This window comes from Symphalangus syndactylus, chromosome 10, assembly GCF_028878055.3.
Source record: "Symphalangus syndactylus isolate Jambi chromosome 10, NHGRI_mSymSyn1-v2.1_pri, whole genome shotgun sequence".
NCBI lineage: Eukaryota > Metazoa > Chordata > Mammalia > Primates > Hylobatidae > Symphalangus > Symphalangus syndactylus.
The window spans coordinates 102,326,277-102,339,411 of NC_072432.2; the positions used below are offsets into that span (position 1 = coordinate 102,326,277).

General features: G+C 42.9%; 1 protein-coding gene across 4 annotated transcripts in view; it reads right to left on the reverse strand.

Moving 5' to 3' along the window:
* The window catches only part of PCCB (propionyl-CoA carboxylase subunit beta), an 85,509-nt gene that overhangs the window by 4,417 nt on the left and 67,957 nt on the right, over positions 1 to 13,135 (reverse strand). For all 4 annotated transcript variants that reach the window (XM_063611318.1, XM_055295331.2, XM_055295330.2 and 1 more), the window contains 4 exons: positions 2,859 to 2,966; positions 2,514 to 2,614; positions 2,027 to 2,125; positions 894 to 993 (listed from right to left, as the gene is read on the reverse strand). In XM_063611318.1, coding sequence (XP_063467388.1) covers positions 894 to 993; positions 2,027 to 2,125; positions 2,514 to 2,614; positions 2,859 to 2,966 — 408 coding nt within the window. The remainder of the gene's footprint in view (positions 1 to 893; positions 994 to 2,026; positions 2,126 to 2,513; positions 2,615 to 2,858; positions 2,967 to 13,135) is intronic.

Genomic DNA, 13,135 nt, shown 5'->3' on the forward strand with positions numbered 1-13,135 from the left:
CCCCTTGTATCCCAGGAGCTGGCCTGTTCTGACGGCTCCCCAGCTTCTGGCCTAGGAGCATTTGGCAAGAAAAGGAAAATTTGACACCCTCCCTAACCCTGCTTGCTCCAGTGCCTCCATCCTGCCACAATGAATTCAATAGGAAATAAAGAAAATACATCTAGGTTTTCAAAAATGGCTATAACAATTCATCCCTGTACACAAGTCCTGCAACGTGACTTTACCACTTCTCTCTTCAAGAGGTGGATTTGTATTCCTTCGCTTAACCTTGTGAGTTTCCTTGGCCTATAAAATGTGGCAAAAATGACACTGCAACTTCCAAATCTAGGCCTGTTTCCCTTTGCCCCCTTGCTACTCTCGGGACACCATGTAAGGAAGCCTGGACTAGCCTCCTCAAGGGTGAGAGGCCACGTGGGGAGTGAGTCTAGCTAACAGCAACTACCAAGTAAGTGACGCCATTTTGGACTGTCAAGCCCCAGTCAAGCCACAGAATGGCTATACCTGTGTGGGTGATCCCAGGCAAGACCAGCACAAGAACCACTCAGCTGGTCCCAGACCAAATTGTGGACCCCACAGAACCATAAGCACGGGTGGAAATGGTGGTTGGTTTAAGCTGCTGAGTTATAGGGTGAATTTCTGCACAGCACTAGACAACTGGAACAACACCTAGAAATTTAACACACTTCGGCAATGTTGTTTTAATTGTGGTTACCAAAGCAGCCTGCCCACTGTCCTTAGTCCTAAGTGATGACTGCCCAGGGACAGTCCCAACCCTCACTTGTCAACAGATTAGACTGCAAAGGCAAAAAGGCAGTTATGTGACAATTTCTGTAGAGAAAGAATGAGCAAGTGACCAAACAAACAAAGCTGCCCTCTTCAACACAGTCCCCTACCTCGCACTGCTGCAGGGAAAGGGTTGGCAAACTTCTCGATGTACTCTGCCTGAGCAGCTTCCACATTCTCATGCCCTTTGAAGATGATCTCCACAGCGCCCTGTGATTAGAGGAGTTCATGAACGTCTTTGGTCGTCCCAACCTGGACAGATCTCCTTCAACTCATTATCACTGTGTGTGGTTGCAAATCTCTTGGTAAATCAGTGTACTGGGGGGAAATGCCATCTCTAAAGGCCATAGCATAGAGGGAGGCACTGCCTGGGGCTGACCATCATGACACAAGGGGCTGCATGACGGGATGTGATGCTTCCCTGTGGCCCCAGTGAGGGGCAGTCAGGCAAAAGCCAGTAGCTTCTCTCCCCAGAGCCCATTCTACCATCTCCGTTTGCACTCATCATACTTCTTTAAGCCAAAGATGTTAGCCCTGTTTTCCATTATTAAATCCATGGTCTTGTATCGAGGGGAATTATAAGCGCTATTTCCCTTTTTCAGTACCCTGAGACCTGAGTATACAATTCGGTGGCCAGAGGTGGCCAGACTGAACTGGAAATTAGAAGGATTGGCCTTCAAGTCAGAGCATCTATAAGTCAACTCTAGGGGACCTGCAAATTATCTGATTCAACCACAATAGCTACCTTCAAAGCAGGGAAGGAGTGAGGAATAGGTCAAGCAATAGGAAGTACCTTGTCCAACGTCACTAGGGTCAGACTTACAGTTTAGCTTCTTATGAGCTTAAAAGAGTAGCTCTGGGGCCCTCCCTGGAAGCTGAGGTGGAGTTGGGACAATGTCCAATACTTCTGAAGGTGACTTCAGTTGACTCAACCCTTTGTCCCCTTTACTTACAATCTCAAAACCCACTCTGGACCCCTCTCACTTTCCTTTCACCTGCCACCGCCCCCCTACCTTGGCATGAAGACACCAGCGTGGGCCTGAAGAAAGGGTATAGGACAGGAGGCAGAGCTATCTCTGTAGCCCCAGGAGGGAGACTTGCCAAGGTCTAGGTCCCATTTGCCTCAGTCCTGGCTCACCCTAGGGGCCCTGTCCTCTCTCCAACATTTCCCAGCTATGCCTTGAGCTCTCACTGGTAGAGTCAAGTCCTTGGACCCAGAAAGGGAAAAGCGAGAGGCCCTCACCTTTGCTCCCATGACTGCAATCTCTGCGGTGGGCCAGGCATAGTTGGTATCACCACAAAGGTGCTTAGAGCTCATGACATCATAGGCACCTCCATAGGCCTAAAACAGATCCAAATGCTAAATGTTAGAGCCTGAGACAGCCAGATCATGTCCCTGAAAGATCCCAGGAAACCAGGTAAAATTGGGACAAAGAACAAGAATGGCCCTAGTGGGCTCCTGAAGGCCCACGGTCTGTAAGGCCTTTCAAAGTTAATGCTCATTATCTTTTCTGGCTTTTTCCCACTGCTGCCTTCAGTTCCCTTGTGTTAAAAAAAAAAAAAAAAGCACAGACATTTCTGCGGGGCTGGGAACAACATCCTCAAGAGATCTTTTTAAGGATGAGCAAGGTGTACTCCTTCCAGCCCTGGTAAAACTCTGCCAGACCTCCCACCATGGCTATGCTGTAGGAAAGTGAGCAGGGTCATGGCCTCCAACATGAGGTCCTCACCTTCCTGGTGATGACTGTGACTTTGGGTACAGTTGCCTCAGCAAATGCGTAGAGAAGCTTGGCGCCATGCCGGATGATGCCCCCGTACTCCTGTGCTGTGCCTAGACATGAGGAAGAGTTACTAGATACCCACAAGTCCTCACATGGTTATCCTGCCACTCTCAGCTGTGAGGTCTTTCCCACCTCTGGAGAGGGCCATTTTTTACATAGCCCTATCTTCTGGACACCCAGAATACATGGAGAAGTCACAAGTCCTCAGGGAGTTCTGCAAGAAGATCTCCAAATAAAGTGGGCACCTTACTGGGAAAGGCAACTCTCTTAGCCCCCACTCTGTCAAAAACTTACCAGGTAGAAAGCCAGGGACATCAACAAAAGTGATGAGTGGAATATTGAATGCATCACAGAATCTGACAAAACGAGCCCCTTTCACAGATGAATTAATATCCAAGCATCCTAGAAAGAGAGAGATTATCCATACTGAATATCCAGGCAATTCCCAGTTCTATCCATAATGGGGATTTGTCCTTAGCAGCCACCCAGAGCTGGTTTCTGTGGAGGCACCAACGTTTCTTCGTTGCAGAATGATAACAGGGACCCCTCAAACTCCAGGAAACAGGGAAGATGAAGAATCCATCTGTCTGTCACTGCCCAAAGAGGCCCAGAACTAGACTCACTATAGACTCACTACAGACCAAAGGGCTGCCACCAGATGAGACACAGCCGGCCTTGCCACACGGAGCCATCAGTGGGAGGCAGCATTCAGGGGCTGGTCTTAGAGAGTCCTCAGAGCTTTCAATCAGATTCTGGCTCCACTGATGACGGCAATGTGCCCTTGAGAAATTACTTTGCCTTTTGACCTAAAGGTTCCTTAGCGCAAACTAGGGACGATACTGCCTCCTAGCATAGTTCTAAGGAGTAAAGGAAATGGAATCTGTAAAGCAGCACAGAGTAGGAGCTCAATTACTAGTAAAGCTCCCCTCCTAGAAGAGTTTCCAACTTAATTCTATGAGGCCAGTATTACCCCGATACCAAAGCAAGACAAGGACATAATCAGAAAAGAATACAGACCAAAAACATAAATGAAAAATTTTTACTTTTTAAGTAAGGCACATTATCAAGTCCAGCAATATATACAAAAACAGTAGGCCGGGCGTGGTGGCTCATGCCTGTAATCCCGGCACTTTGGGAGGCCGAGGCAGGCGGATCATGAGGTCAAGAGATCGAGACCATCCTGGCTGACAAGGTGAAACCCCGTCTCTACTAAAAACACAAAAATTAGCCGGGCGTGGTGGCAGGTGCCTGTAGTCCCAGCTACTCGGGAGGCTGAGGCAGGAGAATGGTGTGAACCCAGGAGGCGGAGCTTGCAGTGAGCCGAAATCATGCCACTGCACTCCAGCCTGGGCGACAGAGCAAGACTCCATCTCAAAAAAACAAACAAACAAACAAACAAAAAAACAGTAATACATCATGTCCAAGTAGGGTTTATCCCAAGAATTCAAGGTTGATTTCAGCATGTGAAAACCAATGAAATTATTAAAGGAAAAAAACTGTATGAACATCTCAACAGATGTAGAGAAAACACCTGAAAAAATTTAATATCCATTCATGAATATAAATGTGGCCCAGCACAGTGGCTCACACCTGTAATCCCAGCACTTTGGGAGGTCAGGCAGGCGGACCACTTGAGGTCAGGAGTTCAAGACCAGCCTGGCCAACATGGTGAAACCTCATCTCTACTAAAAAATACAAAAATTAGCCAGGCATGGTTGCAGGCACCTGTACTCCCAGCTACTCGGAAGGCTTGAGGCAGGAGAATCACTTGAACCCAGGAGGCAGAGGTTGCAGTGAGCCAAGATTGCACCACCGCTCTAGGCAACAGAGTGAGACTCCATCGCAAATAAAATAAAATAAAAAAAGAGGCCAGGCGTGGTGGCTCATGCCTGTCATCCCAGCACTTTGGGAGGCCGAGGCAGGAAGATCACCTGAGGTCACGAGTTCGAGACCAGCCTGACCAACATGGAGAAACCCCGTCTCTACTAAAAATATAAAAATACAGAATTAGCTGGGCATGGTGGCGTGTGCCTGTAATCCCAGCTACACAGAAGGCTGAGGCAGGAGAATCACTTGAACCCAGGAGGCAGAGGTTGCAGTGAGCCGAGATCGTGCCATTGCACTCCAGCCTGGGCAACAAAAGTGACACTCTGTCTCCCCACCCGCCCCCCCCCAAACAAAAGAAAGGAAAGGGAAGGAAATAAATAGGCAAGTCACAAGCCAGGCCCTAGAAATCAACAATAAAAAGACAATGTAGTCCCAGCTACTCAGGAGGCCAAAGTGGGAGGATTGCTTAAGCCCAGGAGTTTGAGACCAGCCTGGGCAACATAGTGACACTCTGTCTCTAAAAGAACAAAAAAAATGGCCAGACGTGGTGGCTCACACCTGTAATCCCATCACTTTGGGAGGCCAAGGTGGGCAGATCACCTGAGGTCCAGAGTTCAAGACCAGCCTGGCCAACATGGCAAAACCCTGTCTCTACTAAAAATACAAAAATTATCCGAGCGTGGTGCACACCTGTAATCCCATCTACCTCAGAGGCTGAGGCAGGAGAATTGCTTGAACCTGGGAGAAGGAGGTTGCAGTGAGCCAAGATCATGCCACTGCACTCCAGACTAGGTGACAGAGTGAGACTCTGTCTCAAAAAAATAAAATAAAATAAAATGGTATGAAAGCTTTGTGGCTTTTTAATTACACTTGTCCCATTTCCTTCCTGGTTCTGGAGGAAGCAGAGCAGACCTCATTCACAAATTTCTGCATAAGTCTGCTCTAACCTGTCTGTGGGCTGCCTGAAGGACTGACACAAGGAACACATCTCTGTTTCACCTAACTCAGAACTTATCCAGGCTGGAAATGTAGCAGGCATTTCTCTAAATCATGGTAAGGTAGAGGAACAACCTGCAGATGTCTGGGCAAAAGACTATTGTTGAAACCACCAAATGGGAGAAAAAAAAAACAAGGAGAGAGTGTCTTTAGGAAATTAGTGCATTCAAAAGCACCCGTGAATAGGGGGAATTCAGAAAGACATGTATGCCTAGGATGAGATACACGATCAGAAAAGATCTGAGAGGGGAAATAAGAAAATAAGTTGAATGAAAATGAAAACCCTATTACAAAACAAAAGACCCGGGAAAACCTTAAACTTTAACCTTGAGCTGATCTCAAACCTTAGTTCAAGTTTGGCTAAGCATCAAAGGAGAGCCCCAACACAGAGGCAATTTCAAGACCAAGAGTTTTCTTGTTTGTTGTTTCTTGGTTTTAGTTCCTGGTGTTCAAGAAAATTTCTGTCAAATATACAAGTTAAGAAACAGGCTGGGCATGGTGGCTCACGCCTGTAATCCTAACACTGTGGGAGGCTACTTTGGGAGAATCTCTTAAGGACAGGAGTTCAAGACCAGCGCAGGCAACAGAGCAAGACCCTGTCTCAAAAGAAAGAAAGAAACAATAAAAAGAAACAGGGACTTCAGTGACCACAAATGACAAGAAATATACAGTCTCTGGAAAAGTAATTGCAAAAAGACACTAGACAAACATATATGACATTAAATATCAAAAAAAAAAAAAAAAAAGCTTGGGAAAAGAGGAAAATTTGACTGCCAGCATTACCACATTATAATGTATAAATACCCCATTTTCAATTAAAAAAATCACAAGGTGTAAAATGAAGAAACTGTCCCTAAGTAAGCATAGACACTGAACTTACTAGATAAAGACTATAAAACACTACTAGTGGGGTTTTTTTGTTTTGTTTTTGAGATGGAGTTCCGCTTCTTGTCACCTAGGCTGAAGTGCAATGGCGCCATCTCAGCTCACTGCAGCCTCTGCCTCCCAGGTTCATGTGATTCTCCTGCCTCGGCCTCACAAGTAGCTGGGACTACAGGCACCCTCTGCCACGTCCGGCTCATTTTTTGTATTTTTAGTAGGGACAGGGTTTTACCACATTGGCTAGGTTAGTCTCGAACTCCTGACCTCAGGTGATCTGCCCACTTTGGCCTCCCAAAGTGCTGGGATTACAGGCAGGAGCCACCATGCCCGGCCTAAAACACTACTAGTCTTAAACATATTCAAAGAGGCAAAGGAAAACATGGACAAAGAACTAAAGGAAATCAGGAAAATAATGAAAAATTCTGGAGCTGTAAAGTACAATAAACGAAACGAAAAATTCATTCCAAGGATTTAATAGGAGATTTGAGCAGGCAGAAGAAAGATCAGAGAATAATATGAAGATAAAACAGTTGAAATTACTCAGAGGAGAAAATAAAAAAATTAAATGCGCAGAACCTAAGGGACCTGTGGGACACCATACATGTGAACGAACATACACAGGATAAGAGCAGCAGGAGAAGACTGAGAGAACGTGGCAAGGAGATAATCTGATGAAATAATGTCCGAAAACTTCCCAAGTTTGATGCAAGATGTGAAACTAGAAATATAAGAAACTCAACTAACTCTAAGAAGAATACATTCAGAGACCCACACTGAGACATATTATAGTCAAATTACTGAAAGACAAAAGAGAATCTTAAAAGCAGCAAAAAAAAAAAAAACAATTCATCATTTACAAGAAATCCTTATTAAGATTATCCAGTGATTTCTCCGCAGAAACTCTGAAAGCCAGAGACAGCAGGATAACATATTTAAAATGCTAAAAGAATAAAAGTGTCAACCAAGAATTCTGTATCTGGCAAACTATCCTTCAAAAATGAGAGAAAATTTAAGAATTAAGACATTTTCAGATAAACAAAAGCTGAGACCCTCAGTACCAACCAGCCTACTCTACAGAAAAATGCTAAAGGAAGCCCTCCAGGTTAAAAGAAAAGAACACTAGACAATATCACAAAGCTACATTAGGAAATAAATATCTCAAGTAAAGATGACTACATGGGCAAATACAAAAACTAGGATTTGAGTATTTTGGTTTCTAACTCCACTTTTTATTTCCTACATAATTTAAAAAGCAAATAAAGCCCAGGTTTCAACTAGTGAATTCTACCATACATTTAAGGAAGATATTAATACCAGTTCTCTACAATCTTTTCCAGAAGACAGAAGCAGAAAGAATACTTTCTAACTCATTCTATGAGTCCAGCATCACTCTGATACCAAAACCAAAGACATTGCAAGAAAACTATATCTCAATATTGCTCATAAACATATATGAAAAAATCCTCAACAAAATATTAGATCAAATCCAACAATGCATAAAAAGAATTATACATCAAAATCAGGTAGGATTTATCTCAGGTATGTGAGTTTAGTTCAACAGTCAAAAACCAATTAATGTAATCTTTAGACTGTAAACAGTCTAAAGAAGAAAAATCACATGATCATATGAATACAAAAAAAGCATGTAACAAAATCCAAAACACATTCATGACAAAAACTCTCAATAAACTAGGTATAGAGGAGAACTTCTTCAACTTTATAAAGAACATCTATGAAAAACCTCCAACTAACATCACACTTACTTGTAAGAAACTAGAATTTTTCCTGCTAAGATCAAATGTCCCCTCACCACTATCTTTCAATATTGCACTGTAAATCCTGGCTAATGCAGGAAGACAAGAAAACAAAACATATACACATTGAGAAGGAAGAAATCAAACTGTCTTGGTTCACAAATGACAAAATTGTCCATACAGAAAATCTGAAAGAAGTGACTGAGAAATAACTGCTGGAACTAATTATATAGCAAGCTTGCAGGATAAAAGGCTAATATACAAAAATCAATTACTTTCCTATATATTGGCAATAAACAAGTAAAATTTGAAATTTAAAACAAAATACTATTGATAGGGGATAGCTCTGTGTGCCCACCCAAATCTCATCTCAAATTGTAATCCCCATGTGTTGAGAGAGGAACCTGTAATCCCCATGTGTTGAGGGAGGGACCATGTGTCAAGGGAGGGAGGTGACTGGATCATGGGGGTGGTTTTCCTCATGCTGTTCTCGTGACAGTGTGTGAGTTCTCACGAGATCTGACGGTTTTATAAACATCTGGCATTTCCCCTGCCTCACTTCTCTCTCCTGCTGCTATGTGAAGAAGGTCTGCTTCCACTTTGCCTTCCACCATGATTGTAAGTTTCCTGACTCCTCCCCAGCCATATGGAACTGTGAGTCAATTAAACCTCTTTCCTTTATAGAATACCCAGGCTCGGGTGGTGTCTTTATAGCAGTGTGAAAACAGATTAATACAACCATTAACCTCAAATATACTGCTCTTGTGCAGGATTTTGGACATATGGAGGCTGTGCATGTGTGCATGTGGAAGCAGAAGGTGTACAGGAATTCTATGTACTTTCCATTCAATTTTGCTGCAAACCTATAACTGTTCTATAAGTCTATTTTTTTAAAGAGGTTATACACTGTGATCTAGTGGGATTTATTCCAGGAATGCAAAGGCAGTTCAACATAAGAAAATCAACATAGGCCGGGCGCGGTGGCTCACGCTTGTAATCCCAGCACTTTGGGAGGCCGAGGTGGGCAGATCACAAGGTCAGGAGATTGAGACCACAGTGAAACCCTGTCTCTACTAAAAATACAAAAAATTAGCCGGGCGTGGTGGCGGGCACCTGTAGTCCCAGCTACTCGGAGAGGCGGAGGCAGGAGAATGGCGTGAACCTGGGAGGCGGAGCTTGCAGTGAGCCGAGACTGCGCCACTGCACTCCAGCCTGGGCGACAGAGCAAGACTCCGTCTCAAAAAAAAAAAAAAAAAAGAAAACATAATACACCACATTAACAAAAGGGAGGACAAAAACCACATGATCATCTCAATTGACACAAAAAAGGCATTTGACAAAATCCAACATCCTTTCACGATAAAACAAAGAAAATCATGAATAGATGGAAACTTCCTCCATATTATAAAGGGCATTCATGAAAAACCCACAGCTAACATCATACAATAATGAAAGATTAGGTTTTCCTCCCTTAACATGAGGAACAAGACAACCATGCCCACTTTCACCACTGCAATTCAACAATGTACAAGAAATTCTTGCCAGAGCAATTAGACAAGAAAAATAAAACGCATCCAAATCGGAAAGGAAGAAGTAAAACTATCTTTATTTGCAGAAAACATGATCCTATACATAGAAAATCCCAGCAAATCCACAAGAGGGCTAATGAACAAATTCATCAACGTTCATAATATTCACAATATTCAGCAGCATTATTCACAACTAAAAGGTGGAAATACCGTGTCCACAGACGAACAATCAAACAAAATGTAGCAATACAAATTTTGAAACAAAAGCTAACAACGCTAATAAACCCAGCAAAGTTGCAAGTTACAAGATCAACAAAAATCAGTTTTGTAGTTGTGCTTCTATACAGCAGCAATGAACAATCCGAAAAAGAAATTGAAAAAGCAATTCCATGTACATGACTTCTAGAAGAATAAAACATTTAGGAATAAATTTAACCAAAGAGGTGATAGGCTTGGACTCTGAAAACTACAAAACACAGCTGGAAGAACTAAAAAAAGAAGAAAAATGGAAAGACATTCTGTGTTCATGGACTGAAAGACAATATTGTTAAGGTGTCAATACTACTCAGAGTAATCTACTGATTCAACACAATCCCTATCAAAATTCCAACAGCCTTTTTTGCAGAAATGGGAAAGTCACTACCAAAATTCATATGGAATTTAAAAGGGCCCCAAATGCCTAAAACAATCCTAAGAACAACAACAAAGTTGGAAGACACACTTCCCAATTTCAAAACATATACAAAGCTACAGTAATCAAAATAGTGTGACACTGGAATATGGATAGACATACAGACCAATAGAATAGTGTTAAGAATACAGAAACAAATTCATACACCCACAGCCTGTTGATTTCCCACAAGCATGCCACACCTGTTCAATGAGGAAAGAATAATCTCTTCAACAAACGGTGCTGGAATAACTGGATTCCCACATGCAAAAGAATGAAGTTGCATTCCTATCTCATATACACAAAATTAACTTGAAATTAAAAGCTAAATGTAAGGGCTAAAACCATAATACTCTCAGGAAAAAAAACAACAGGAACATACCTTCACAACCTTGAATTTAAATTCTTATATATGACAACAAAAGCACATGCAACAGAAGAAAAAATACAGAAATCAGATTTAATCAAAATTAAAAACTTTTCAGCCAGGTGCAGTGGTTCACACCTGTAATCCCAGCACTTTGGAAGGCCGAGGTGGGCAGATCACTTGAAGTTAGGAGTTCGAGACCAGCCTGGCCAACATGGCAAAACCCCGTCTCTACTAAAAATACAAAAATTAGCCCAGAATGGTGGCACATGCCTGTAATTCCAGCTATTTGGGAGGCTGAGGTGAGAGAATGGCTTGAAACTGGGGGGGCAGAGACTGCAATAAGCTGAGATCGTACCATTGCGCTCCAGCCCGGGCTGGAGTCAGAGCGAGAGCGCGCAAGACTCCATCTCAAAAAAAAAAAAAATTTTGTGTTATCAAAAGACATGATCAAAAGAGTGCAAGGACAACCTACAGAATGGAAGAAAATACTTGTAAGTCATGTGTAAGAGTTTAATTTATAGAATATACAAGGAACTCCAACTCAACAACAAAAAACACACAAAATTAAAAAATGGAAAAAGGACTTGAATAGACATTTTTCCAAAGAAGATATACAAATGGCCAATAAGCACATGAAAGGATGCTCACCAAGACTAATGTTGATGAGAAATGCAAATCAAAAACACAATTCCATTCACTTCACATCCACTAGGATTACTATTTTTAAAAATTAATAATAAGTGTTGGCAAGGATGTGGAAAAACTGGAACCCTTGCACATTGCTGGTGGGAATGTAAAATAGTACAGACGCTGTAGAAAACAGTATGGTGTTTCCCCAAAAAGTTAAACCTAGAATTACCACATAACCCAGTTATTTTGCTTCTGGGTATATACCCAGAAAAAGTGAAAACTGAGGTTCAAACAGATACTTATATATCAATGTTTATTCCAGCATTATTCACAGTAACCCAAAGGTGGAAATAACCCAGGTGTCCACTGACAAATGGACAATCAATCAAAATGTGGTATATACATGCAACATAATATTATTCAGCCATAAAAATAAATGAAGTTCTAACATATGCTACAATATGGATGAATCTTGCTAAATGAAAGAAGCCTGATTATGCTAAGTGAAATAAGTCTGATATAAAAGGACAAACACTGTATGATTCCATTTATATGAAATATCTAAAATAGGCAAATTCATAGAGAGAGAAAGTAGATTTCGAATAGCAAAGACTGGAGGCTGAGATAAATAGTGAGTTATTGTTTAACAGGTTCACAGTCTCTGAGGTGATGAAAATGTTTGGAAACAGTGGCGACGGTTGCATACACTGTGAACGTAATCACTGTGGTTGCACTACTTTAAATGGGCCAAACAGACAAATTTTGTCATATATATTTTACCATGACAAAATTTTTTTTGGGGGGAGGTGGGGACAGTGTCACTCTGTCATGCAGTGGCGTGATCTCAGCTCACTGTAACTTCCGCCTCCCGGGCAGTGACGCAATCCCCGGCTCACTGCAACAACCTCTGCCTCCCCAGCTCAAGCGATTCTCCTGCCTCAGTCCCCCACGTAGTTGGGACTACAGGCACGTGCCACCACGCCCGGCTCATTTTTTGTATTTTTAGTAGAGACAGGGTTTCACCATGTTGGCTAGGATGGTCTCTAACTCCAGACCTTGTGATCCACCCGCCTTGGCCTCCCAAAGTGCTGGGATTACAGGCGTGAGTCACCGCGCCCAGCCAAAACAGTTTTCTAAAGACAATAAAAAATTTCCATGGCAGAAACAAGATGAGGTTAGGTCATGAAGAAAGGCAGATTCTTCCTAAACAAGGATACAAAACAAATCTAAGAGGAAAAATATTGAGGAAAGAAGTGGTATTCACAGTCCCCACCCCAGCACTCCCAGTCCCTCCCAGAGCACAGCCACGGAAGAGTCTCCCTCACTTGGCTGCGAATCAGGTCTGGCCATATCACCGGCAAGCTGTGGGGCACAGACATGGTAAGATGCCATTAACTTGTCACGTACCATCTATGTACCTGGCACTGTTGAAGGCACTGGAGATACTACTGTGAATAAGACATCACCACCCCTGCCCTCATGGAGCTCACTGATTAGTGGGTGAGTCATATATTTAACTGGGGGTAAGGGGGAACAGAAAACTGACCCCTAAAAAATTAAAAACCGGCCGGGCGCGGTGGCTCACGCTTGTAATCCCAGCACTTTGGGAGGCCGAGGTGGGCGGATCACGAGGTCAGGAGATCGAGACCACGGTGAAACCCCGTCTCTACTAAAAATACAAAAAAATTAGCCGGGCGTGCTGGCAGGGGTCTGTAGTCCCAGCTACTCGGAGAGGCTGAGGCAGGATAAAGGCGTGAACCTGGGAGGCGGAGCTTGCAGTGAGCCGAGATCGCGCCACTGCACTCCAGCCTGGGCCGACAGAGCGAGACTCTGTCTCAGAAAAAAAAAAAAAAAAAAATTAAAAACCTTATACACTAAGAATGTAAGTTTCCTATAAACCTTTGAAAAGGAGT